Source organism: Carex rostrata, chromosome 2 (genome assembly GCF_964058835.1).
Source record: "Carex rostrata chromosome 2, lpCarRost1.2, whole genome shotgun sequence".
NCBI classification, from domain to species: Eukaryota; Viridiplantae; Streptophyta; class Magnoliopsida; order Poales; family Cyperaceae; genus Carex; species Carex rostrata.
Genome location: NC_135919.1, coordinates 7,633,113 through 7,647,264, shown reverse-complemented (window position 1 = coordinate 7,647,264; position 14,152 = coordinate 7,633,113). Strand labels below are relative to the sequence as shown.

The window sequence follows — 14,152 nt, the reverse complement described above, 5'->3', positions numbered from 1 at the left end:
AAATGATATGCCTACGGGCTTTGGTTGCAAAAAAAAAAAAAAAAAAAAAAAATATGGCTTTCTTAACTCAGCATTTTTTTTTCCATTTTCGACAACTTATTTACATTCTGGTCCCGGAAAAAACTCAAAATAGACCAAATGTTGGCATCAACACTGGAGTAAAAAAAAAAGGAAAAGTAAAAAGTGTCGCCTCATTAATAAAAATAAATGCACAAAAACAAACAAATTAATTAAAAATATCACATGAAAGAATATTCATCCCTTTTAACAAAACCAGCTACACGAACCAAAGAATAAACCCCCCTTAATTTCTTGAACAATAACTTATTGCCTGACAAGATGGATACAACAATTAATTCTAGTCATACCCATCAAATAATAAACAATCAACTATAGCTATACGAAAAAGATTAAGAACTAGACAACAAAATTGACCAAAAAAAACCTATAGCAGCAGATTTATTCCTCAAAAACTTGTGTTAAATTCATCAGTAAACAGCAGATTTACTCTGCTAAGTATGTGCAGGGTTTCAGGAACCAAAACATGCTTGTTGGATTCGCTCCAGAATGCGAGGCGTTTTCGTCCTTTGAAATAAGTAGCTTCTGGTCCTCTGTGCTCTGCTTCATGATGTCTCTCAGTATCCTTCTTTCCTAAAATAATAAAAAAGAAACAAAAAAATCCAGTTAATTTGCTACTGCTGACAAAATATCAAAACCTCACCAGTAGCTTATAGCAAACCCATAGGAACAAAAATCACAGTAATAATTTTTTACAGGAAAAAGGAAAGAAAGAAACTGACTTACCGGAGTTGATTTAGGTGGATTTTTGAGAGGGGAGCTTGTGCCGGTGCTATAGGACATAGCTGAAGCAAGCTTGGTATGCATGAGGCGCTGAGCAGAAGGGGAAGGGAACCGCTGAGGAGTCGGTGGAGACGCACGCACCTCTCTTAACACATCTCCAGTTTTCTCACTGAGAATTCCGTTGTTTCTCTTCTTCTTTTCTGATCCACTGGCAAACTTGCTGTTAAGATATAAAAAATATCAATTTACAAGATAAATATCAGGTTATCATAATTAACCAAGCTTGCCCCTGCAGGCTTCACTGCAAATAAAAAAGAAAAAGAAAAAAAAACAATAACTGGCATCTGTTGATTTTTTTTTGGAAATTTTTTACTTTTTTTTTAGATAGGTACAAAATCACTCTTTTTCAGAAAATTCTGGACCATCCAAAAGCAGTGATTTTGTACCCATCTAAAAAAAATAGTAAAAAAATTCCAAAAATTATAAAATTTGGTCTCCAAGCACATTTTAATATGGAGATCATGTTGAGCAGTTCGGATCGACAAGGGCACAGAGATAAGGATGCAGGATAGGTGCAGATACAAACCGGTCAGGATGTGCATGCATAAATAAATTCACGCAGTAACTGGCACAAACAATTACCTGGGGCTTTGATCAACAGGCCGCCTTTTCTCTTGAAAATCTTCCTTTGGATTTTCTTCTACATCTTCTGAGAAATCTCTAGCACCAACCGCAATCCTCTTGATTTCATTGCAAAACTCCGTAATCTGGCCCAGTATATCTCTCCCAGAGAAAAGATTTCTGGCCGACAGAGTACTCCTTAACCGGGGTTGCCGGGTCTTTTCTTGTTCACATAGTAACTCTTCGCTCTCTTCATTGGTATTATTATTCCTCCTGGCACTGCACTTAACTGGATCCTTCCAGTTCTTGCCTCCTTTTGGAGCGCCAGTTGGTCTAGGCAAGTTTGGGTCCTGGTTTTCAGTATCTTCAAGCTGCTTCTTGGGTTTTGTCGGGCTACGGAATGGGGATGAATTTTGTAGCAAGGTATTAATTCCACCCCTTCTTTTGAGGTTGTTGTTTTCTCTGAGAAATTAAATCAAACACTTAATCAGCAATTGGAAAGTGAAAGATTCCTTCATATAATTTCCATACTGTTCAAGAAACACATTTCCCAATCAAGCAAGTATTTACCATATATTATGCACTTGTGAGGAAAGTTAGATGCGAATTGACGAATTCATTTAACAAGTTAATTTGGGCATGAAATAAATGCAAAACAAGAGTTCATGGGATGCATTTGAGGTTATTTTAGGAAACAGAACATTGCAATGGTCTCTGTTCAAAAATAGTAGAAATGATTTCATTTAAATAGAAAATAAGATAAAGAATTTCAAGATTCTGAGAAGCTTGTGAAAGTAGATCAATTAATCAACCTGAGATTGCTGCAATTTCTCTCTCCAAATGGCAATTTCTCTGAGCTGGATCTCATAATCTTCCCCTTTCCCTGTAAGAATAGAAACAAACAGGAATTAGAACCACTATCGAGGAAAGTAACAAGCGAAAAAAATAAAAAAAGTTTTTGATCAAACCTTCGGACTTGGTGTGGCCAATCGCTGGAAATCCTCCAAATTCTTTGGATGGTTGCAATCTGTAGCATGGAAGAAACCACGATCACTACACCAATTAAAAAAAAAAAAAAAAAAAAAAAACAGAGAGAGAGAGAGAAATAAAGAAACTTCAAGGGTGAATTTGGAGAGAATAGTACCTGGTCGACAAAACCAAGCATCGTCATCCACAGCGAAGGATGCATCGGGGTCGGTGAGATCAATCCATTTGGGAGCGTTCATATTCTCAAATGCTTCGTCTCGCACGAAACGCGACACCACTCGCTTCCAGTCTATGTCGGCTGGTTCCATTGAGAGAATGTAGTAGCAAGAAGTGATAGAGAGAAAGAGAGAGAGAGAGAGAGGTAGAAATTGGAAAGCAACGGTACAAACAGCAATAAAGAGTATAAAGTGTCTCGTGCTTGAAGAGGGCTGTGTAGAACGTTACTTAAAAGTAAAGATCTCTTGTGAATATCTCGGTACAGAAACTGAGTTATGAGTTTGAACATTTCAAAGAAAGCAACTCGTTACATATAATAATTATAGAAAATGATACGAGGAATCTGACTTACGGCTACCGCTAGCGTCCTTCTATTTTCGACCGTTGGGTCAGTGACTTGGTCCGCATTGACCAATATTCGATTTTCTGTGGCATTTGACGGTGCTTCACTTTGTAATTCAGCGAGCTAAAAGCACAGTAATAATATACGCGGCCTAAGGGCATGAATCAATCAAAAAATAATAATAATACTAATAATATCCGCGGATAATTCACGTTTTATTCGTTTTTTCTTTTGACGTTTTCGAACCGAAATCCGAATAAAATGCAACAAAAATATATAATATATTTTATTCACGAGTCGCGAATTATTCACGAAAAAAGTGAAAAAAGTGATTTTTTTAATTTTATTTTTAAAAAATAATTTTTTTTTTAATTGTTTTTATGATTTTTTTTTTTACTTCCTTGTTGTACCGAATTATTTCTGAATTACTATATGAATCACGAACTTTTGATCCCGTCGAACTGAATCCGAATTATTTATTTGTCACTGTGGCTAAAAGGGGGGAGAACTCGCTTTAAAAGTGGATTCTATCTTTCATATATTTTTTTTAATTTATAAACTAGTATAGAAGCAGGAAAATTTTCAATAACAGAAATTGAGTCAATTCAATTTTATATTATTTTCTATCTTGTTACCGGCTTGGGTTAGAAGAGGAAAAGGGGAGACATAATAAAAATAAAAATAAAAGCATGGAAAACAATATTTTTCTGCCTAAGAGTTTCATGAAAAGAAGAGCAAAGAAAAAATACTTAGTTTGATTAAGTACAGTGAACATAGATGACCTCTTAAATATTATCTCCTGTTTTTACATTCTCGTCGAATCAATAATTTTGGAGAGGCACTTCATTTATTTATACGAGTCGATCCAAAAATAAAGAGTAAAGGAATTAAAATGGTTTGATTTGTTGGGAAAATAGTTTGAACATATACTATTTCATTGTGCAACTGGTTAAAAAATAAATTATATATAAATTTAAATTTTTATGCATGGAATTCACACTCATCAAAATAATTTGTGGATTCAATGGTGATGCAATGGTGAGGCAATGGTGAAGTTTCTCCTAATAATTAGAATATTCATCTGGTTGATATTAATTGGACGAACAAAATCATGACACAGAAGAGACATGCAAAATTGCTTATTTTCCACGGAATTCTGAATGGGTTTGATGGTTCAGTACAACATCTCAAACCACTGGACTCGAGTCTGACTTAACCTATCAGTGTCTCGGAGGAATCAATGAAATACAGTTTTTTTTTTTTTTTTTTCTCTAGTAAACAAAAGGCGATGCATTGACTAATCACTGATACGGATACGACACTGGAAATCGAGACATGGAGATCAAGCATCTAGGGTGCTTTTAATTTTCTTTATTTTAATAGCAAAGGGTAATTCGTAATGTTGAAATTGTGACAAATGCATGCTCCATTGTATAGATAGGAGATGGTTATTTGTATACATAACCATTTTGTGAATAATTTTTTTCTTATCAATATATCAACTATCTATACTACAAACTTTTATATATATTTTTTTTTCTCGAACTCATTTCGTATAAGATTTAAAAAAAAAAAAAAAAGTGCCTCCAATTTTTTTTATAAGTTATAAATATTTTGATTTTATGCAAAACAGAATTAAAAAATAAAAAATGCAAACATTCGTTTGACTGGATAAGTAAATCAAAATTAATTTGAAGCTCACCATTTAAAACTAATCCAGAAATAATTTTGTGAGCTTAATCTCCATTAAATTTCGCAGAATTAAGCTATGATACAATGATGCAAAAAAATATATGAAACAAAGTTTTACAAACAGAAGCCTGCATATGAAATGCGGTTACCGGATACACAAGTAATTGGCTTGTATATCAATATCATTCGTTTTTTTTTTTTTCTTGATATCTCAGATTTACTCCAATGATATACTTTTTATGTGGTTCTCTCCTGGTAGTTCACTACACTCATTAGAAATATTATAGTTGTTCTTAAAAAAAATTTGTGGCCTATCAAATATTTTTAATATCACTTAAACAAAAAAAAAAATCGATAGACATAGTTGTTGTATATAATAACTAAGTGCCCATTATGTAATAAGAGGGTTCAATGCCCTCCTTTTTTAACATCATGCCTTCATTTTTAAAATAACTTTAATAACTTAAAATTTGAAACTTAAAAGTCAAAATAAAACTCTTTAATAACTCAAAATTTGAAATTTAAAAGTCAAAATAAAACCGTTGGATATGATCTACGTCATTTTATCTATGCACATGTAAAATATTACAACATTTTAACTTTGCTTTGGTTGTCATCAAGATATTGTAAAAAATGCACTAATGTGAATAATTCTATATGTTGATTTTTCAACTTATTAATTTAGATTAAAAACAAATTTAAAAATTAGTAATATTTTATGAACATATAAAAAAAATAACATAGATCACATCTAACAGTTTTATTTTGATATTTATAATTTACTTTTGAGTTGTTAAGGTTGTTAAAAATAGAGGTATAAATGAAGGCACAAAAAATAGAGGCATTTGAGCCCTCATGTAATAGTTAAGTATATATTATACAATTGTTGAATGTGTATTTCAAAGTATTTTGAAAAAAAAAATATGAATAACGAGTCTAGATATTGAAAATAGTTATTGACCATTGTCAAAACATGTCTTGACTCGATCAAAATGCAAAACAAATATCAACAGTTATGTTTATATTAAAATAGACAAACGTATACATATAATATCCAAATGTACATTTTACTATAGCTATTTGTATTCCACAATAATCAAATGTCTAAGTGGACTTTCTAAGATCATATACTTAAAGGAAATAAATCCATAGAATAATTCTCAGTTCTCAGTTCCCAAATAGTATCTGTACACACCTAAACCACCATTTATACCAACTTTCACTTAGATATTGAATTACAACTATTGGAAAACCAATATGTTAAAATATGTTCATTTAGTAGTATGTAAACACAATTCGACACCTAGGCAAAAGTTGTTAGACAAAAGAAAAAATCATACAAGATTAAAAAAAGAGAGGGTAGTCAAGCAAACAAAACTGATACAAGATTAAAAAAAAAACAAATAAAAGCTACAACTAGAAGACTACACCTCTATCATTGTATTAGCACTAAACAGTCCGGTTCTTTCTGAGGGTAGAAATTAAACGCAAGGAAGAGAAACTAATCCTAAATTAACTGACAGTTACACAGAGGTTTTTAACCACAAGGGCCTTCCTAACATTGCTTTACCATGAACCGAAATGTAAGCAGCATTTAACCTGTCATATTCAAATATAAAGATATTAGAGGGATGCAAAAAGATACGAGAATATACTTGTGCATAAGGTCAATTTGTGCTGCATACATTGCCCACAACATGCAGAACAGTAGAGGTGTTTCGAACGCTCGGTTCGATTGAAGCCGAATTAAAATAGTAAAACAAAAACTTTGTTTGGTTTTCAAAAATCTAACCGAACCCACCGAATGAAACTTATCAACCAAATAATAACCTAACCAAAAAAAAAAAGTAAATTTCAATTTGTGTGGTTGAACCGAAATAAGAGAGATTAAATTTCAAAAGGTCAAAACTCAATACATGACGGAGGCAGACAAGATAGAAAATTTGAACCCACTTCTTTTATTAATACTGCTATCCATACGAGTGAAATTTTTATTCTTATTTGTTAATAACAGCGGATGCACAATGACAGAGGTAGACAAGGTAGACAATTTGAACCCACTTCTTTTATTAATACTGCTATCCATACGAGTGAAATTTTTACTATACGAACTAACAACCAAGCAATCATACTCCTCAATCCCTAGTCTCAAACATAAAATTACCCATAAAATATAAAATTGGAAGAGAGAGAGAGAGAGAGAAATAGAACGAACTTATCAACATCAGGTATGTTCAATGGATCATAGATTTCCTCCTCTATGCCTGCTCCAGAGGCTGTTTCTGGTGCACCACCCTCCACCTAGAAAACCGAATCATGCATATGAGAGAGAGAGAGAGAGAGAGAGAGAGAGAGAGAGAGAGTTATTAGAGTAAGGATCACGGGTATACATAGTACCTGCCATGACCACAATCGGTACAACTAGAAAACTTACAAGGCACTTTGGACTCACCCAATTTCAATCCCATCTCAAGCCCAAATATCTTGAAAGTGAATGATCAAACCCAAACTAAGTAAAAACCTTAAATTACTATGAAATTCGTATTAATACAAAAACTAAAGATATGTACTACACACATACAGCTCCAGACCCAAATGTACCAACACCTAAAATCAGACAAAATAGGATTCATCCAAGAGAATGATGACCTGGACATGACCTGACCTAAATAACCTTAATCAGAAGAAACCCAAAATCTAACTCTCTTTTTTTTTCACCTATGCATATTTCACCAATTAATCTACTTTTTCTTTATTTCACCAATCTATCCACTTTTTTTCTTGTTTAATCAAAGCACAAAAACCATTATCCTAAAAAAGCTATCAAGGAGTGCTTCTGAGTGATACTTGGAAAAGTGTCACTCTTGGGTGGTCAAAGGTGCAACCTGACAAATCTAACACCAAAACAAAAACAGCTATGACTTTAAATCACGGATTAAAATTCTAAACAATTCTGCAAATATAATCTCCATTAAAAAAGAATATATCGCATACTATACCTAATCCTTTATCATATATGCAAAATTATGCACTCATCCAAAACAGCTGCAATTAAAATCAAATAACTTTGTGTTGTTTGTGCATTGCAAATGACACCAAAGTCATAAAAAACCAATGTTAAGCAAAAAATGACCATAACCCTTCAAGTTCTTCACGTAAAACTCACTAAAATCGCATAACTGGTTCATACAAGCTCCCCAACAACTACATCCTCTTTGCTTTATCTATCGGTTTAGGATAAAAATGTTTACTAGAATAGAAGCCTAATCAAGACTATCAATGGTTGATGGATGTTTGATGGATTAGTTGCAAAAGGTTCCATTTCTAAACTGCGGCAAATTGTTTAGTGAGTTTGTTAAAGAGAAAAAAGGCTAAGAGCAGGGGTGCCAACGGGTGCGATACGGGTTGGGTGGAAGCATTTTCATACCCGTATCCATTACATTAATGGAAAACAACTTACCCGTTCCCGTACCCGATAAGCTAACGATAAAAATAATCTTACCCAAACAGCCATACCCATCTTAACAAATATGATACAGGTCGGGTAAATGGACAAAAGGATGCCATTGACACCCCTAGCTAAGAGTAAAGGTCCTTGCCTGTTGAGGATACTGGCCATATGCGCCATAAGCCCCGTATGCATACATTGAAGGATCTTGTGCTGCCCCATAGTTGTATGCATCATAGCCATAGCCATAATAAGCACTTGACCATTGATTTGGGTCTACTTGGGCCCAAGCAGCAGATGGATCCTGCGACAAAATTGGAGAATTATCAACACAATTGTGTGTAAATACACGGTATGCATTTGGTTGGAGCAAGAATAAAGATAACCCAAGAATAGCACTATTTTTTTGAGCTACCAACTATTCTTTGTTTGTCTTTAGTGGGTTAGCTCACTATTCTACTAACCCAACAAAATGTTGGGTTAGCTACTATTCTCAATTTGGGTTTAGCTCACTATTATCAATAACCCACCCTTCCATCCAAATGCACCCTAATTTGCCAGATGATACTCGATGTAGCTTCAACACGGACACAGGTGTCTGCCACAACAAGTCATTTTAAAGAAAATCATGGACAAGGCTTCAGTTTACTACAAAAATGTTAACACTATATTTAAAATATTAATAAAAAAAATATTTGATATTATTTTATTAGTTTGTCATAATTGACATATTGGATTTGGAATTATAAAATTTTGAGCAAAATGCATAAAAGAAGTTCCAATGCATGCGATCCAATGCATGTCAATAGCGTGTCAGGGACGTTTCATAGCATGTCAATAGTATTATCCCAGATCTGCTGAGATGTGTCCAATGCATGTCAATAGTGTGCCAGGGACGTTTCATAGCATGTGATCCACAAATTTCCTAATTAAGGCCTTCGGATAATTCCATTTTCACTTTCGCAAAATTACAGAACAAAAAATATCCTGCATTGCCTCCTCAATTTCAGAAGATTCCCAAATTGAATATTGAGGAAGTGAGGTAATTTGAGTATTTTTAAGAAAATGGACGCAGGGTACTTCCAATTATCAGAGGCGTATGTGCAGTTTTTTTTCCACTTTTTGCAGGATAGCACATAACCCTTTGATGTTTTCTCAAGGTATACATGGTCTCATTCCACTAGTTCCAAGAACACTAGAAAAACCATGTCCCTTGAGTTGATATTTGCCAAGATAATACATAACTACACAAATTTTGACAACCTTTTGGTAATACCTGTTTATTTGTGGGACTTCTACCCCAAGAAAGCCGAACAACTTGCTGTCCTATTACAGTTCCATGGAGCCTTTGCACGGCGTCCTCAGCCGCCGCCCTAAAAGTAAAACTTAGATGAGTGACAAGATTTATGACAAGATTTAGATATAATTGAAACTGGAAAATAATAATTATGATCAGAAGTTTTCTTATTATACAAAGACAATACCATACATTTATATATATGAATTATGAATTACAGCATATTCTTATAGAAGAATATCTACTAGCATAATACAATTTCTATATTCTGTGTAATACCAAATACAGACTTTCCAAAATAGATGTATAAATGGAACATTCCAAACTGAGAAGCATATCATAATCTAAAAAATGGAACAAATCCTAACTCATATCTTGACAGAGAGAAACATGTCTTGCTAAATTTCAATGAAAAAGAGTAAAACACTAAGATTAGCCCACAAAACATTTAGTGGCGCAATAAAAGAAGAAAAGAGAGGCACGACATACCTGGTGCTGAACTGTACAAAACCGCATCCTTTATTAGCAGGGATTTTAACATAATTAATCTCCCCTATCTGGGAACACATGAGCTTTAACTCATCCTCGGTAACATTCGGATCCAAATTCCCAATATATATCTGCAATTAAGGAGAAACAGTCATAGGCAAAAAAAAATTATATACGCCCCAAAGTGACAAAATATACCACTATAATGGAAATATCTAGGATGACCCTAAACAACTTGTGAAATGATTTTCATGCCCTCTTGAAAACATAAAACAATCACCTAAATCCATCTCGTCCATTTTCATTAAGAAAAGAATACTATAACTTTCCAAACTCTTGCAGTCTTTCACCTACATCTTTGGTTGATTATTTGAGCTTATTAGATTCAAACGGCAAGATGATAGGAACGAGACCCCAATATGTGTTTGAAAATTTTATATGATCGAGACCCCAATATGTGTTTGACCCCCATAGCTTGAAAGTCTGGCTCCGCCCCTAAACATGTGGAAGGAACTGAAGAAAATAGTGAATGAACTTACAGTTGTATTTGTGACATCTGGGTCTGGAACTACTGCAGGAAGTGTTGCTGGATAAGCACCTGCCACATGGAAACAATAACATTAGATCGAGAATCCTTTTAATTCACCTTAATATCATCGTCAGGGGTACTGGAGCTTACTTGTAGTGGGCCTCTTTGGTATAGCATTGCTGATACGCATAGCCCTGGTCGAACAATACATACCATTCATCTCCACCATAGCTCGGTTCTTCTCATTCTCATCTGCAAATTTGACAAAACCATAACCCTTTGATCGGCCTGTACTTGCATCGATCACAACCTTGGCACCTCTTACCGACGGGTAATGCACCCGAAATGTTTCCTGTTATCAACATAAACTTTATTTCAAATCAGGGGTAGTACATATGTAAATGGAATTTATAAAGGCTGTAACTGTAAATGGAACATACCAGCACCATGACAGTATCAAGTTGTACTGTACTATGCCAAAAAGAAATTAAAAAAGTTCCAGTCAGAAAAAAAATTAATCAATTACTTACCTAGGAATCAGTTAACTTTGACAAATTTTCAATTCTCAACACATAATGTACAAGTACTTCTAGGAATCTGGCTGGCATGGTATGAGCATGCTGTGTAAAGATTAAATCATCTAAAATTAATAGCCCCTCAAATTCAGATACAGTGACAAATGCTGGTATTTTTATGCCTGACCTGTAATATAAAATCTGTGACATCAGGTGCCAAATCCCCCACAAAAATAGAGTGGTCTGGGATCGCCTCGCCTCTTTTGTCACCAGAACTGAAAGAGGCCCAGTTCAATCGAAAAGGATGCTCTGTGCCAGGCATGATCTGTATACCATTGTAACCGTGCAGGATTCTCTCAGCGGCGTCATGAGAGACGAACTCTATGAAACCATAACCATCCGGAAGCCCTGTTAGCTTGTTGCGTATGATCTTCACAGATACAACCTATATAAAAATACAATTTGACATATAAATATCTGTGAACCAATGTAACATAGATTGTATTTTCCTACAGTTATGTGCCTCGAGACACACCAATAGATCAATAATCAGGACAGGTTCACAAAGAACATGCATTGTTTCTAATCTCTTATCATTCCAAAATGTTACTCTAGACTTTGTGCCAAATGAAATATAACTTCATCAGTTAAACCTCAAATTTGGCTTTACAGAGTTAACATAACATGACATGACAAAGGCGCCCATATAATTTTTTATTATTTCTTTATGGGTTATTAAGCCATCCCCATCTCCACTTATTAACTTGATAAGCTTCTCCAAATTGAAGCTAGGTTTCTCTTAGTACGCTTCATATAGTTTAACGGAGTTGGTTTTAATTGTTTCTAGCAGTCTAGAGGCGTGCAATACAAAAAAAAAAAAACAATCACGGACACAAAATTTATGAGTTCAAAAATATAGTGATTGGTAATGATTAAGGTCGTGTTTGGTCGTGGAATAAGAGGTGGAGTAAATCCCTAATCCACATGTAAGCCGTTAGACGAGGAGTGCAGTAGGATTAAAGAGTGAGTTAATCCGGAGTAAGTTATTTCACCTCTCAGGCAGATTGACTTACTCCATGCTTACTCTGTCTGTAGGGCCCACTGTCCTAGGCAGAAGTTCATTTCCCAACATCTTACTCCTCCAAATGGATTAATTTATAAGTGACTTACGCTACCAAACAAGGTGGAAAGTATGAGGAGTAACATGGAATAAGCAACTTAATCCTCTTTAAATTTAAACTTAAGTCATCCCCATGTCCACTTATTAGCCTGATAAATTTATCCAATAAATGAAGCTAGGTTTTTCTTAGTATGCTTCGTATATTTAAATGGAGTAGGTTTTAATCGTTCATAGTAGTACAGAGGCGTGCAATACACCCACAAAAATAAAAATAAAAATAAAAATAAAGGTTACAATTTTTCTGAGTTCAAATAAATGGTTACTGGTACTGATTAATGAAATAAGTCAGCGGGAAACCTGCTAGGGACTAATACATCCAGGATGTAATGACTCTAAACGAAATGGGATTGAGGGAAGGAATGGAATGGATTTGGGAAAAATTTGGCGATTTGCATTTGTAATGTCTCCCACATAATTTCCTAATTATTGTAAACATCAGTAAACTCGTAGGTTGTTACAGGACATGGGAGGATAGTAATAATTACCTCTCCAGTATGGGCGAAGCAACCGTAGAGGTAATTCTCGTCGACCCAGTACTGGAGATCACCAATCCAGAGGGTTTTGACCTCCTCCAGTGTACTGGGCTGGTGATAGGAAGCGGCGGCGGATGCGGGAGAGAAGGAGGATGCGGGTGCGGCGACAGTGGCGGAGGAAGGGACAGCTGGCGCTGGGGCGGTCCACACCTGGTGGTGGGGTCCTTGCATCGGAGTATCGGATTAGCAGGAGTCGAGGGATGGAGACTATGAGAGGATACTGGTCTGGGCCTTTCGCTGGAAGGGAAAGAATCGTTCGACGTTCGACGTTAGAACACAGGGTCGAGTACTCGACTTCGTACGAGTCGGAACTCGTGTGGACCGACTGAACTAGTAAGTCCTCTCTGGAGTGTTCATTAATTCGGTTCGATTTAGGCAAACCAAAGTTATAATTTAATTTCAAAAATATAATCGAACTGATTTAATATTGTAACCGACCGAACTGAATGAAATGAAAGTTTTATTTCGATTTGTCCACTTTGTTCGATTTAATCGGAAATATATTATTTTTTATTTAAAGTAATTGATTTATAATAAATTAATGTATATTAAGAAATAAATCGAAATATTTAAAACAATTAATTAAGAAATAATTTGAAATAGTTCGGATCAATTTCATAATATATAAAAGTTCCCACCTAAAAAAGCCCTCATGAGATTTACATTTACACCTCTTTTAATTTTCTTCCTATATTTCCCTTTCACTTACTGCCCCTGTTTTCTAGATTTATGAGATAAAATAGAAAAAGAGCGCCGCTTTGAGAGTCGACCGACGAAACAACTGTCTAGGATTTCTGTTAGAAATGTACTATAGGCCAGAATATTTATGGGTCATATTAATAATTAATATGGATCAACTCTTTATTGGGCTAGGCCCGAATTTCTGATATTCTGATCTGATCTGAAATGGATAAGTCTTCTGAAAGGGTTCAACGAATTGATGCCATGAATAGGCTCAAACGAACTGGTGCATATACTTTATAAATATGGTGTGACATGTTCAGAATTCGGTTGGCCATTATCATTCAGTTTTTCGGAAAAACAGAAAGAGAGACAGATAAAAGAGGGGTTATTAATTCGGTACTAGCATATCGAATTACAGAAGTTTATCAACTTGTTCGTGTGGATACTGATAGAGGCGTGACTGCTAGGCTGTTGCGTGGATCTGACACGAAGGAAAGGAAACACGAAGGAAAGGAGACACGAAGGAAAAGAAAAGAAGGCTACTGCTAGACTTGAAGTTTCCGCTGCGCGTCTAGTGGTAAACTCTGTTTTAATCATAGAATTAGTTTTATACTTGGATTCTGGTTTTCGGGTAGTGAACAAATCTTGAACTATTTCGAATTGTTGCACTATAACCTACCCGAAATCTCAACAATTTCTCCTAGGGTTTCACCTAGGCTCCGCCTCCTGGCTGCTTAATGTTGCTTCTCTGCTACTTGAAGCGATGGCCAAGTGCTCCTTCGCTTCTCTGCCGCTGCCGTTTCGTTTGCCGCTTGTA

At 35.1% G+C, this 14,152-nt stretch overlaps 2 protein-coding genes across 2 annotated transcripts; both read right to left on the bottom strand.

The window, feature by feature from the left end:
- Positions 1–208: 208 nt before the first annotated feature.
- On the bottom strand, positions 209–2,812 carry LOC144572085 (interferon-activable protein). The gene is made up of 6 exons (XM_078321486.1): positions 2,567–2,812; positions 2,391–2,449; positions 2,235–2,305; positions 1,444–1,884; positions 805–1,021; positions 209–651 (listed from the first exon to the last, which is right to left on the bottom strand). Exons 1-6 carry the CDS (start codon positions 2,715–2,717, stop codon positions 505–507), a joined length of 1,086 nt encoding a protein of 361 aa, XP_078177612.1. The 5' UTR covers positions 2,718–2,812; the 3' UTR covers positions 209–504.
- A 3,214-nt stretch (positions 2,813–6,026) lies between these two features.
- Positions 6,027–12,939, bottom strand: LOC144572074 (RNA-binding (RRM/RBD/RNP motifs) family protein). The gene is made up of 9 exons (XM_078321477.1): positions 12,604–12,939; positions 11,126–11,383; positions 10,574–10,775; positions 10,434–10,492; positions 9,895–10,025; positions 9,385–9,481; positions 8,260–8,412; positions 6,876–6,961; positions 6,027–6,259 (listed from the first exon to the last, which is right to left on the bottom strand). The coding sequence occupies exons 1-9, from the start codon at positions 12,820–12,822 to the stop codon at positions 6,184–6,186; spliced, it is 1,281 nt and encodes a 426-aa protein (XP_078177603.1). The 5' UTR covers positions 12,823–12,939; the 3' UTR covers positions 6,027–6,183.
- Positions 12,940–14,152: the final 1,213 nt, after the last annotated feature.

What these genes read in the sequence shown, in the direction of transcription:
- LOC144572085 (XM_078321486.1), bottom strand. Translation starts at nt 2,717, where the DNA reads ATGGAACCAGCCGACATAGACTGGAAGCGAGTGGTGTCGCGTTTCGTG. An exon ending in AGAAATTGCAGCAATCTCAG is followed by an intron (nt 1,885 to 2,234) that starts GTTGATTAATTG and finishes TTAATTTCTCAG; the next exon opens with AGAAAACAACAACCTCAAAA. An exon ending in CCTGTTGATCAAAGCCCCAG is followed by an intron (nt 1,022 to 1,443) that starts GTAATTGTTTGT and finishes ATATCTTAACAG; the next exon opens with CAAGTTTGCCAGTGGATCAG.
- LOC144572074 (XM_078321477.1), bottom strand. Translation starts at nt 12,822, where the DNA reads ATGCAAGGACCCCACCACCAGGTGTGGACCGCCCCAGCGCCAGCTGTC. An exon ending in GCTTCGCCCATACTGGAGAG is followed by an intron (nt 11,384 to 12,603) that starts GTAATTATTACT and finishes ATTTTTATATAG; the next exon opens with GTTGTATCTGTGAAGATCAT. An exon ending in CAGATGTCACAAATACAACT is followed by an intron (nt 10,026 to 10,433) that starts GTAAGTTCATTC and finishes CCTTAATTGCAG; the next exon opens with ATATATATTGGGAATTTGGA.